The sequence below is a fragment of the Corvus kubaryi genome, unplaced genomic scaffold, assembly GCF_017639235.1.
Source record: "Corvus kubaryi isolate FWS band 111438036 unplaced genomic scaffold, C.kubaryi_AGA036_p1.0 37398, whole genome shotgun sequence".
Lineage (NCBI taxonomy): Eukaryota > Metazoa > Chordata > Aves > Passeriformes > Corvidae > Corvus > Corvus kubaryi.
The window spans coordinates 53,897,940-53,911,475 of NW_024581137.1; the positions used below are offsets into that span (position 1 = coordinate 53,897,940).

Below are 13,536 nucleotides of genomic sequence, written 5' to 3' on the forward strand. Positions count from 1 at the left end.
TTAATCTCCCACAAAAGAGAAATCCTGAGTGGCTCCATTGACCTGGTCTCATTGTTCGTATTTTAACATTATTACTAATGACTAAAACAACCCAATGCAGCTGAGAGAAACTTGCTGTGGTTACTTTAATAGTGGACTTAAGCCTGGGCAGGGCAGTCATTTGGAAACTGGGCTTCATCTACAGCAAGTTTCCTAAAATCTTAGGCATAATGGAAATTTTTCTATTAATATCAATTAATGAGAAGGGTGAGATTTTCCTCTGAATCTCAATTAGTAGAGCTAATTTCCTCTTCATCTCTTCACCCTAGAACAAGAGCCTGAAAGAAAGGGGAGCATTAAGAACGCTGGGTTGTATTTTCATAGGAATCTCTGGGCACAGACTAGAAGATACAAAGTCACGCAGGTTCACTGCCAGTGTTGCTTTCTAGGGAAACTTCTGATGAAGAAGAATATTCAAGCAAGTGCTCAAAGCACTGCACTTTCCTTGGAAAGCTGTAGGACATGGAGATGCAACCCCTCTGACTGTGAAAGGGAGCAGTGGTACCTCAGAGGAATATTTTCTGTTTATAATACAATCAGCATTATAAATACACATATAATACAATTTTTCATGTTTCATTCTGTCCTTATGGGTCCTTTTCCACTGTCTAGCTCTGCAGTGAGTGGTTTAACCCCAGCTGGTAGCTAAAGCCCACAGAGCTGCCCCCTCACCCCTGGCCCAGTGGGATGGGGGAGAGAATTGGAAGAGTAACAGTGAGAAATCTCGTGTGCTGAGATAAAGACAGTTCAATAGGACAGAAAAGGAAGAAAAGAATAATAATTTAAATAATAATAATATTAATAATTACAATAATTAAATAATTAAACTATACAAGTGATGCTCAGTGCAATTGCTCACCCCTTGCTGACCAATGCCCAGCCAGGTCCCAAGCAGTGGCCCCAGCTAGCTCTTCCCCCAGTTTACGTACTGAGCATGACTTCATATGGTCTGAAATATCCCTCTGGCCAGTTGGGGTCAGCTGTCCTGGCTGTGTCCCCTCCCAGCTCCTTGTGTCCCCCCAAGCCTCCTTACTGGCAAAGCATGAGAAGCTGAGAAGTCTTTCACTTAGTAGAAGCATTTCTTAGCAACATCAGTGTGTTACCAACATCAATCTGATCCTAAATCCAAAACACAGCATTGTAGCAGCCACAACGAAGAAAATTAACTCCATCCCAGCTGAAACCAGGATAACATACTTCTCTAATACTGTTTTCAGCTTTAAGAGCATTCAAACAAGGTGCTGCAGCATGAAAAGCATGAACTCCAGCCCAAAAATGCTGTTAATGTTAGCTTACATCCTTACAGCAACCAGACACATAAGACAGAATTTCCTACTTGTCAGCTCCTTATTCCTGCTCACCCTCCTTTGTGGCCAACAGAGAGATAACCCACAGGGTATGGGAATGTGTTAAAAATACAGAGAGAAAAAAAAATGCTGCTTCCCAGAAAAACACTACAGAAATTTAGGTGTAAGGCTCTTACATGAGAATATTATTCTGCAACTGACACCATTTCCTCTGAGGATTTTTTTAAGGAGCCTCAAGATTTTACTGAACCTTCCTCCATGTATGACATTAAGCTTACCCCTTTGGATTTTTTAGCAAACTCTTCAGCCTCTTTTACTTCAGGGAAGCATTTGAGAGGATTGTACTCTCCTCTGATGCACAGAGATGGGCAACAACAGCAAGCTACATAAATATGCCATCCTCCACAGGAGCGTCACAGGATGCTGTTCAATTGATCACAATAAAATTAGTGTCATTGATTTGGAAAAGTTAAAAGCAGCAGCCTACCTACCTATCCATCAGGCTGTAATCAGCACTGTAAGCTGGCATTGGTACAGGAAATTAAAGGACATAAGAAACAGCTTTGGTTTAAATAACACAGGCTGGGAATGCCAGAGAGTTGTAGCTGAGGGGCATAATTACACAATGCTCTGTCTCAAGAGTTTAATCCAGGCAAGCCAAGCAACCTGGTGATCCAGGCTACACTGGCCAATAGGCTTGGGCAATAAAAGATTTGTAAAGCAACCATGCACTGGATTGTAACAACCAGATCCTGAAAATACAGGGAGGGTTGTCCATGTGCTACCAGGAGTCAGCATCAATGACATCTGCGGGGTGAAGGCTGCACTTCCCTTGAGTTTAGGTTCCAGAGGGACACTCTGGCTTGCTCACTACAGAAGCAAGGCAGCACATACCACAGACACAGCAAAAATTTAAAAAGCCAACCCCTGTTTTGGTAAGGGTCCCTTTTCCTGCTCAGGTCACACCTTAAGCCTAAGAATGCAGAAATCAAGATGAAAAGTTTACAGCTGATGTCTTTGACACATGGCTGATTCCTGGGGAATGGAAATTACCCTGGTGGCTGGAAATGGAACCTCCAAGGTAGGGTTTCAAACCTTGCAGACTTTGAGGGACAGACAATGCCCATGGCCTCCATGGCTGGTTGATGAGCACAGTAGAGTCTTCCTCAACCTGCCTCACCCTGCTAAAGTCCACAGAACACAAAAGAGAGGCTTAAATTTCCTTTAGACCACAGACCTGAGTATTTTTCCCTGCACTTTCCATATTTTCTTGTTTCCCTTGACTTTGAGGGAGGAGACCAGCAGCCAAATCAGGAGTGCATACTGGGGGGAACAAAGATCCTTAGACTGACATTTGCTCTTACCTGAAAAAATTAAACTATCCATTCTAAAACAGGAAAATATTTTTAAAAATGAATGTTGTAAGGGTAACTGGGCATGGAGGAGAAAGGGGCCAAAAGCCAACAGCACTTCATCCAAAGCCACTGATACCAGTGGGTGCTTGATGTGCCTGAAAATCACAGGTTTCTCTCCTTCCCCTGCTCTTTCTGCAATATTAAAGACTAAACATGGTTAGAGGGTCTAACTATTCCCCACTAATTACAATCTAAAAGCCAAGATCTGACTTGCAGTGGCATGCTTTGTCTTGGATAGGTCTGACCAGGAGCCCCCAGCAGCTCTCACTCCAAGCATCCAAACGGACAGAGAGAATTTGAAGGACGTTTTTAAAAGCAAGGGAAAGGGTGCCAATTGTCTGAAATGACGGAAGTGCAAGCAAATTGAACCATATGCTGCAGGGAAAAGGAAAAAATAAAGTGATGATGACAAAGAAGAGAAGAAATGCTCAGAATAAAGAGCAACATCAAGCAAGAGTTGAAACTGGAGGAGAAAAGAGGAGGTGCCCATGAGCAGGCTTGCTCACAGGCTCAGAGCACCCACTGACCTGTGCATGCTGCTGACTTGTATCCAGGAAAAGTTTCAGCCTCCCCCACTGGCTGCTTGCTCAGGCAGATGGAAAAGCTGCGGATTCAGCCTGAGACATCAGAGCCCTCCGCGCACGCACGCCAGCAGAGAGGGGAACAACTGCCTGCCCTGCAGTGTGCCTTCTTCAGAGCCCATGCTGCAGCCAGGCAAGCAAGCTCTCATTTCTTTTGACTCAGTCCAGTGGCCAGACACCGGATCTTCTGTCTAACCCACCAAACAAAATGTAGGGCAATAATTTATCATCATAAAGATAATAGTAGATTACTGCCTAATGAAGGCTGTAGCCTCTAGTAAGTCTGCTTCTCTCATGTGGCTGATGAGCTTATTACAGCTTTGACTAAGAGGTAATATTACCCCTCCTTAAGAATTGAGTGGATTTGGATTTAATCCCTACTGCTGCTGTTTGACCAGAGACATGATCTTCCAAATACACCACTGATCCCTAGGAATGGGGACTGTTATTACTGTTCCTAAACCTTCAAAATACCTCAAGTCATGCCCATGGCCCCTGTAGCACCTTTGAGATGCCATAGTTGCTTTCTGTTTGTTTAGCATGCGCAAGCAAGAGGCTTTCTCACCATGAGCAAACCACCCTCACTCTCCTGTCACTGTAGCCAGCTCAGAGTAAACAGAAAAGCTGATGTGATTTACATCAGAATCTAGGTAAATTCATTTAAGTTGTGCTGCATAGCCTGAAGGTTTGAAACAAATTCACTAATATTGCTTGATAATCTGGGGTGTAATTACGTTTTTAACTCTAGTAGTTTAAACAACACAATTCTTTCCAAAATACCCTTGCTCTGGTGACATTTGAAGAGGACACATTTGGAAACTGCGTCCCCCTCCTCACTCAAGCAACCTTTACAGCCTCTCCCACTTGTCAGCCCAGCTGTACCACATCAGGCTGCATTTGGTGAGGGTAATGCACATACCAATCCCACTGGGCACATGCCAAAGCTTCCAGTATCCCATTCCCTAGGATGGACCCATTCCTGCAGCAAGTTGAACACTGGCAGACCATGACCTGCCTGACAAAGCTAGGTAGTCCTGACATCACTTGCAGGGCTTTCTCCTGACTTTACCCATTGCTGTTGCTCGCCAGGAGCGTCTATGTGCAACACCTCCACCCCACTCATCCATGGACTGCACCTCTGAAATGCCAAACCTCCAAGCCAAGAGAGCTCTTCTCATCCTAATTTTCCATTATCCAGCACAATATGGCCTGAATCTAGGACCTTCTTATAGAAAACAATTGATAACAACAACAGCAATAATAATAACACCACAGATTTACGTTCAGGCAACTCAGGGCTTCAATGGTCCTCACTGCCAGCAGCAGGACAACAGAATCAACTTGGTGCACTTTTCCCTGGTGCAGGTGCAGCTCCCCAGTTTCTAGTGCAGTTGGGGTTGTGTTGCTGGAGGTTGTTTGACACGTTCTGGCAGACATACATTCTTCCAGGCTCTCCCCTGCCAAGGTCTGGGGGAGAGCTGCGGTAGCACTGGTGGAAGCACCCGATAGCAGCTCTCCCGCTCAGCACGGAGCATGTTTCTTCTCTACCCTTGAGGGGTGTGATAAGCCTTTAAAAGGGGCTTTAAATCACCTCGTGGAGGTTGCATAAAGGCAAAGGAATGTTACTACAGCTCAGAGAGATCAAAGTGCTGCCTCGCTGTATGTGTAACGAGCGCGCTGACAGGATGGGGATGTGGAGAAACTGCCACAAAAACACTGCTTTTGGTGCTCATGGAGACTATGAAAACAGGCATCTGATGCAATTTTATGTGTGGGTATTAATTACCTTAGTAAAACACCACAACAGAAAAGCAAACAAAGGGTTTTGGGTTTTTTTTCTGATAATACCTTAGAAAGAGTTAGGACTAACACAAAAACTTTGAGGAGCGCTACAACACATGGTCATTCCTTCATCCCTTATACGCAATGAGCTCAGTGACAGAATTTACCAAACCATAGAGAATCTTGCCCCACAGTGTACATTATTTTAATGTATCCTGTTAAGAAAAATCAAGGTCATAGTGAGAATAAAGGTAGCTAAAGTTTCTATAGCAACAGTTACTAGGATGCAGTTGCCAAAGGTGCTTTCTTGTTGTTCCTGAAGTAGATTTACTGACTGCTTTTCCTTCCTGTTCACTAGTCTTTTTTGGTAGTATCAGTACAGACATGATGCAAATCTGCTTTCATTGTCAGTATGATCTTGTAGACTAGTCCTGCCCATGAGCTAAATACACAGGACATATCATGTGCAAGGGAAAAAAAAAAAATTAAGCAGTCTGACTTTGAGATCCAAAGGGGACATAACTGACTTAAAACATGTACACTTTTCTGAAAAGCCAGCTCCTTGTTGTAATTGCAAGTGAAAAAGTGAAAAGAAAGAATTTAAGTTTCTCTTTCATGTCTGCTTGTTTACTTTGTACATTGACAGCATCTTGTCTCTTTCTCCTAATGGACAAATTTCCTTGCTATTTCTATTGCTCAACGAAACCTTCAGGCAGGAGGGGAAATAAAAACAGCAGCCTAAGCATAGCAGAAAAACATCCCTGTGAAATTACAGCAGGATGAAAGTGGAAATGCTTTAGAGCTGAAATGTATCTTCCTCTCTCACAGACAGATAATTCCACGCTGCTGCAGCCCAAAATCTTTACTCTGTGGGGAAGCAGGGGACTCTGCAGTGCTGGTCACCTCACCAAACTGGATGGTTAAATGTCACCAACAAGGGACAAGCTGGAACTGCACTGGAGGGCTGTTGTGGCCTGACAGGGATCTGCTCCACTCTGGGAATCTGTTCTGGTGGCAGCAACCGTGCACTGGTGGTGTGCTCTAGCAGGATGCCTTGCTGGATCTGAAGGTGTGACCAGGACTCTCAGGACTCCTGAGAGCAAGGGCCTTGGAGCTCCCTCACTTCTTGCCTGGTGTTGCCCTTGTCCCATCGCCTGGGGCCAGGCACCAAGTGCTGCTTTGCTCTTGCTGCAGGTTCTTTGTTCTTGCTGTAGGTCCCTGAGCACACCCCAAAGCACCACTTCCAGCTACCCTTCCCTTCCCAAGCCTTCCCCTTGTCACTATCACCACAAATACTCATCTGTAGATTCGTGGCAATTTTGCACTGCAGGGCCACTTTCACACAGTGGGGCAGACACATAGGATGTGCATATATATAAATAAAAATATATAAAGTGTACAGTGGTGTCTGCTGTCACCTGCTGCTCTGCACCCTTCACAAATCATGCTCCACTTGATGCTAGGGCTTGATTTCACTAAGGACAGAGCAGTTCCTTCCTTCTGCTCCTACCTTAAGGTCTCTCATATACTTGATCACTATGCTGGATCTTTACTGCCCCTTCCTTGAGGCTGAAACAAGGTGTTCAAAATTGGATAAGCTACATACTGGGGATTAAATTGAAAAGCTAATTTACAGAATTTGTAATCCCTTTCTAAAATCAGACTATTTGAGCTTTCTCCATTTATTTTAAACAAATCAAATAGAAGAAGCTGGAATTGTAAAGAGAAACAAATTGTGTATATCCCAGTGCAGCCACATCCAAAAGAACTACTAAATTTAACCTTGAAATGCATTTAAAAACATCAACAACTCTGCAAATACACTACTTTTTTGTTGTTTTTTTTTGTTAAGAGAGCCTTACTGTTAGCACTGCTCCCAGTCTGACCAATCTGTGACACACAGAGAATTTTTCCATCAGTGTAGTTTCCTGAATGTGCTCATTGTGAAACACCAAGCACGTGTCACTTTGAGCCAAAGAATATCTTTGATCACAATCATTTGATTTCCCCTCTTCTCCAAAAGTTACTTCTTATTTCCATTGTACTCTGTTCCCTGTAAGCACAAAACAAATTCCTGCAGTACATCAAGGGGGAAAATGCAGTCAGATAAACAAAATGAAAAGCAACAGGAAAGTGCTGTTTGATTAAATGAAGAAAAGTCAAATTTCAGGAATCAAGAAGAAGGCTTCTGAAGCATCACATGGGAAATCTCACAGACAGATTAGCCCTTGTGCACCTAAGAAATTTGCCATCTCCCTGACATTCCTATCATGTCTCTGCAGCATGGTTTTAACAAAGATTCTTGAGATTGCTTGAGCATATCTAAAAACGCAAATAAATGGTTTTTTCCTTATATCTGCCAGGTCAAGTACTAGAGACATGTTTGCTGCAGCTGAGTGACATACATCTATTCAAATCCCCTCTGAACTGGAATCAATATTAGCTAGATCCATTACCTCCTGCTTTATTGGCAGCTTGGGTGCTTGTTCAGAAAACAGTCCCTCCTAGTAATGTAATAAAGCCCCCACCTTGGAGATAATTAGATTGCCTGTGATATAGAATCCACTGATGATCATTTCCCTGCTGATTTTGGCTTGCTACTCCAGCTCAGGTTGCAGTCTCCATCACTGCACGCTCTTACATTAGACCACTCGAGTCTCATCACCTAACAATTGCCATAGCAGATTTATTATTACCTTTTTTTTAACTCTTCCATAATAACAGCAACCAGACAAACCTCAGAGTGTCATTAACATGCTTTTAAAAATGCACTGAAATGGCTTTTTCAATTGCCTCAAGATTTAATATCCTGGCCACAACACAGATATCCCTCAGTCTAATAACAAATCTTTCCAGGAGAGAACACACGACACTGCCCTTCCCTGAATTTCCTTTGGGTCCTCAGTGGATCCCAGAGGCTGATGAATTCAAGCTCCAAACTGGGAGCAAAAGCATGTTCCACAAATACTATGAACACTCAGACATGGCCCTGCCAGCTGTCTTTCCTTACCACACCTTTCTGCTGCCTTGATGGGTTCCCAATTTAAGTGTCCTCATTTGTCATGAAATTCATTACTAAAAAAAGAGGAAACCACAGCCTGATGCATTTACTTCCTCTTAACTCCCCTCCCCTGATCCTGCGGTGCAACCTGCCCCAGAAAGTCCCAAGCAAGCAGATTTTGGTTTACCATTGAACACTCTTGCTCTTGGCTTTGATCATTGAAGGGTGAGAGAAAACAAATCCACTTGTTAGATACGTCAGCCTGTAAATGATGCTTTCCCTGTCCCAACAGGTGGGAATATATGACTTTGCACATCCCCTGGGGCCTTAGGATCATCTTTCCAATTATCTTCATGTCTTTAAACAACGGAACTGGATGACTGGCAGTTACTCTGTGCAATGTACAGCAGATGAGACAACACTTGCTAGTCCTGAGCTAAAAAAACCAGTAAGTAGGGATATTTATTACCCATTTTTAGGCATTTAAACTCAAACCTTACCCAGTGGTATTAAATACTTAACTAAAACAGCAAAAGGCTGAAGAAGAAAGAACTGAGGCATAAAGGGAAAGCCGGTTTCCCTTGATGTCACAAACACTGACAGTTTTGATGTCTTTATCAAAACAAGTACAAGAACACTCAGTTCGAGGGTGGCAATTTCTTCCTCTTATACTCAGGAGCTGCAAGTTCTCCCCTGGCTGGTTCAGGCTGTAACTCTCTCGTGGGCACAGTGCCTCCACCAGAGGTTTCCTCCTATCATGGCTTTTTGCTGACACGCTGCAATTTATTAACTTTCCTGGGAAGGAAACAGGGTGGGTTTGCCTTGCTAGAAACTAACCCTTAAATCCATACAGGCTGCCAATATATAAATACTCCAAGGACATTGGATTGGTATTTAACTTCCCACCAGCTGAACAATTCCAAAGCAGTAGTAATTGACTCTTTCAGCATTGCCCATGAGCAGCAGCATTCCACCACCATGGCTCAGGTCATCAGTGAGAACAAAGGATATTCCATGACACAAAAAGTATTGTTGCTGTGCACAACACTCGTTTTTCCCAATGTTACTGCCTATTGGTTTGCAGAGGCTGAGGTTCACCAGCACAATGCAGATTGCCAAATCCAGGGATTCCCAGGAAACATCCCCATAGCCTTGGAGCTCTGCCTGAGCCTGGATAAATGCAATGTATTACAATCAACAAAGGGCTTAATTAATGGATGCTGACATCGTACCTCCCGAGGAACAAACAAAGGGGAAAGCATGGCCCGCTGCCCAAGGATCTTGGAGTCTAACTCAGGCTGGCAATATGGATCAGACACACCAGGCCTGCAGAGGGAAGGCTGACACTGAGCTTTCCCTTTGTCTGATGTCAATACAGATACAGGCAGTGGCAGCAGAAAGCAAAACGTCTCCCCCCAGGACCTCAGGGCTTTTCTTGCTTTTTTGTCCACAAGCAAGTTCAGATTTTATCTTCCCTTCATCTTCCTGCTGCCTCCCTGCACACACATGCCTTTTTTCTCATTAAATTCTTCCTAAGTTAAACCCTGTTTTTCTGCAGTCTTCAGCATTTGGTTCTACCAGCTCAGAACATCTCCCTCCAGAACTAGATCATCTCACCTCCTCCTCTCTCTTGGCTTAAGACACCCATCGCCCTGGTTCAGATGCTCTCATATATTTGGCTCAAAAGCTCCTCTATCCCACCACTCCAAGGTATTTTCCACCTTCTCCTACAGTTCCTAACAGCCTGCAATCTTTGCATGGCTTTTAATTTTCCTCTGACCACACAAGATCCCATCTCTTTCCATCCTATCTGAACTCTTTCACTTCCATCAAGATCATGAGAAGCTGTCAAATTAAATCACACGCTCTGACAGTGCACTTGGCCCTTGAGGATGGGATGCAGGAGGAACCACTGGCATCTATAGATGACAGGGATATGAATAAAGTCCTTTGTGCAGAGGATGTTAGCACACCCCTGGATCTCTTCACTGTCTATACAATGAGAAAATTAAATACATGTAGTCTACAAACAAATCAAGTGCAAATGTAGATCACAAATCTGAGTACCTTCCCAGCTCCAAAACATGCTATTTTTGGGACATTTGTTGATCTGTTTATCTTCCTTTGCCAAAAGCCAGGAATTCATCATCAGTTTAAGTCCCTCCAGGCTTTCTGTTTATAATCCTGCTTCATTTCCATTAAAATACTCTCCACTCAGCCAAAATGTTACTTAGTTTTCACTATTTTTTTACTGAGAAGTTCAAATGTATTGAAAAAGAACTGTAATAAGGCCCCTAAAGGTTTTAAACCTGAATAACTGACACACAGAAACTTCTCTTCCCTGCAGTTGAGAAGATTGTGTTACTATGCACAATATTGTCATTATCCTCTCTCCTATTATGCGTAGACACAAGGAAGTTGAAATATCTACTTCATTCTGGTAAAAAGTGGACAGAACTAGAGGAAAATGTAGCAATAATAATAATAATAATAATAATAATATAACAAAACCAGACCAGAAGTGAAGATATTTATAAAGTACTTACCCAGCATCAGTGCTATTGCCACACAGTAACACATCTTCTGTACCATTCTTTATGAAATAGTTCACTGCAACAGAAATAGAGAAATGGCTTTTCAATAAACACATTCTGGGAATGATAACGTTCGAAAATATCATCCACCACCCAGCATATTCAATTGGGACAGCAACTGAGAGATGAATGGTGTGCTTTTGCTTTGTTTTGCTAACTTTAACTTCTATAAATTGGAAAAATAAATATATTTTTTTCAAATCTCTGTAAGCACTTGCTGTTTGTATTCTGAATCTGACCAGTTGAATAAGGTGGCAACGGGCTGTGGGCAAGGTTTTTAGGAAATGCTACTCAGCCGTGTCCCTCTCTGCTCAAACCAAGAACACTGCTACTAAATTCTGTAAGTGTAATGAAACCACACCATATGCTATCCTGTAACAGTCTCTACACTGAGGAGACACATATTAATTGAAGTCTGTGGTAGAAATTACTGAATCATAGGTTAAAAATGTAACCAGCTATAATTCAGAATGTAATAATATTAACAAAGCAGCCCACTCCCTCAGTCTGGTGGATTCTGCTCAGCGTAGAAAACACACAGTATAAAGCAAAAGAAACAAAAATGCACACTGTTAAAGATCAAACAAACAAGGAAGTATTCACAAAGACAAATATTTATCACTGTAGTCATCTCTAATGGCAATGGAGAGAGATAGACACTTCTCAAGGGAGACTCGGGAGCAAGCTAAGTTTAAGTGCTGTGGCTCATTCCCAGGCTGATCATCAATAAGGCTTAAGGAAATAAGCATCTCCTGGCTAATGAGAGACTTTGCATACACACTTCTTCTTCTATCCCCATCCAACCAAGACTAACATTCAGAGTAAATAACAGTACAGGAGGCCAATTTCTTCTCAAAAGGGTAAGAAAAATCTGTGTTCCAGAGGGAATGTGAAGAAAAGGAGATGTTCTAAGGAACATCTCCAACACCTGGATGGTGTCAGGGAAGAACAGATAAAAGCATTGCTCTAGAAACATAATAAATTCAAAACGTAGGTGTGCTGCTCGCTGAGGAAAGGTGAATATTCTGGTGTGGCTTGCTGCAGCAGAGAGGATGTGATCCCCTCTTGACTAAGACGTGATGGTGGCAGCCTTGCACAGTAAGGCTTTGTGAGCAGAGGGGACTCTGCAGATGCTGCTCACAAGAGGTTCTCCATTCCAGGCTAACCCTCTGTTGTGAAATGCTTTAAAAATCAAGAGTGACAGCTTATCCAGGCGGGCTATGCAGAGAATGCTCAATGGCTCAACCACTGAACAGATGTGCTGTGGCTTTCTCTGTAAGCTGTGAGCAGTGGAAAAGCCCTGCTCTGCTGCATGCCAAGAGAGAATTACTGCCCAGGAGCTTGTGGTTACAGGGGCACGTGATGGTGTTCACAAGTTATCAGAGCACAGATCCTGCTCAGATTGGATGCTTTTCCCCTTTGTCTGACATGTGGGCTTTCTAGGGAAACACCTTGTGTGACAGCAACACAGGAATTGACTGTGGTTAAGGGTTGGTGATCAATCACCACAGAACGGAGGAGAACGCCATGTCTGCATCACCTTTCACCCTCCAGTTCTTCTGGGAAAAGACTTGTCCTTTTCTCTGGACAGGTGGCATCTTATTTGGGATACACGGAGTTAGTGACACAAACACACCAGACCACTTTCTCTCCAAGCTAGATGGTCTTTCAGGTCCTTTCCAACACAAACCATTCTATGATTTTATGATTTGAGGTTTGATTGAAATTCTGGAGCACAGTATTGGTTGAAAACCAAAATGACATGTCCTGGTCAGCTAAATCAGAAGATAAGAACAGAGTCTGAGGACAGAATTAAGGAGGACAAGGATTCTCTGTGTGCAAACAAGAAATTTGAAATCTCAAGAACAGGCAAAATTCTGTTGTCTGCTGTTGACTTAAACATTTACATTTCTAAAACAAGCAGTAAGGCAGATGCCAAAGAGCCCCATGAAATGCAGGGTGGGGAACTGGTGTGTAGGTGCTGCTGGGAGGGACATCTTCACCACGGGGTGTGTGCAAGGAGGTGCCACAGCCACTGTGACAAACCACAGGCTGAGCAAGACGCGAGCCCCTGATTCCGCTCTGAAAAATTAAAGGGGGATTAGAGCTTTATACCCAAGGAGACAAATTGCTGCATTATCAAAAATGTGCACAACAATCAATCTTTCCTTCAAAGCCTGTTGGTTTGGATTTCAATCAAGCCTGCTGGGCAATCAGAGGGCTGCAAGAAGCAAAGGTTTTTACTCTTGCTTTAAAGAACAAACCACCTTGGTACCATATTAACCCATGGCCTCAGCTTCCCATCAGTTAACTCTAACGTGGGCAAAGAACTAGAAACTCCTTTTTCATGTAGAGTAGGATTTTCTCTCTGAAAACTGCTCAAACTGAGCAACACCACCTGAAAACACAATGATTTTTCATTGCCTTGGAAGATTGCAATTAATTTTTGGGGTTTTTTTTTGTTTTCACTGAAAAATTTCAGCTTGTGATTGAGAGAAAAAGGAAAAAAAATATGGAAAATAAAACTGAAACCCTCTATTTTAGGTGTTTGCTTTTGGTTTTTGATCTTTAATTTTTCAAGTAAAATTAAGCCAAAACCATGATTGCCACGAAACCATGATTTGTAGCACCTGTGTGTGTGTATATAAACTTTATGCAACGTGCCATTCTTTCCAAAGCAAATGCTGATTTTTTTTTTCTACCAGCTTTACTAAGTATATTTATATCAATATAAATATTGATGCCACTGTTATAAACAATACATTGCCTTTTAGGAATTTTTCTACAGGAATTTCCAGAGCAAGGCAACTATCTGGT

At 42.8% G+C, this 13,536-nt stretch overlaps 1 protein-coding gene across 7 annotated transcripts in view; it reads right to left on the reverse strand.

Annotated features, from left to right (window-relative positions):
* LOC121671600 (sodium channel protein type 5 subunit alpha-like) overlaps positions 1-13,536 on the reverse strand; it is a 215,225-nt gene that overhangs the window by 125,992 nt on the left and 75,697 nt on the right. For all 7 annotated transcript variants that reach the window (XM_042043575.1, XM_042043574.1, XM_042043573.1 and 4 more), the window contains one exon: positions 10,672-10,735. In XM_042043575.1, the coding sequence (XP_041899509.1) occupies positions 10,672-10,735 (64 nt within the window). The remainder of the gene's footprint in view (positions 1-10,671; positions 10,736-13,536) is intronic.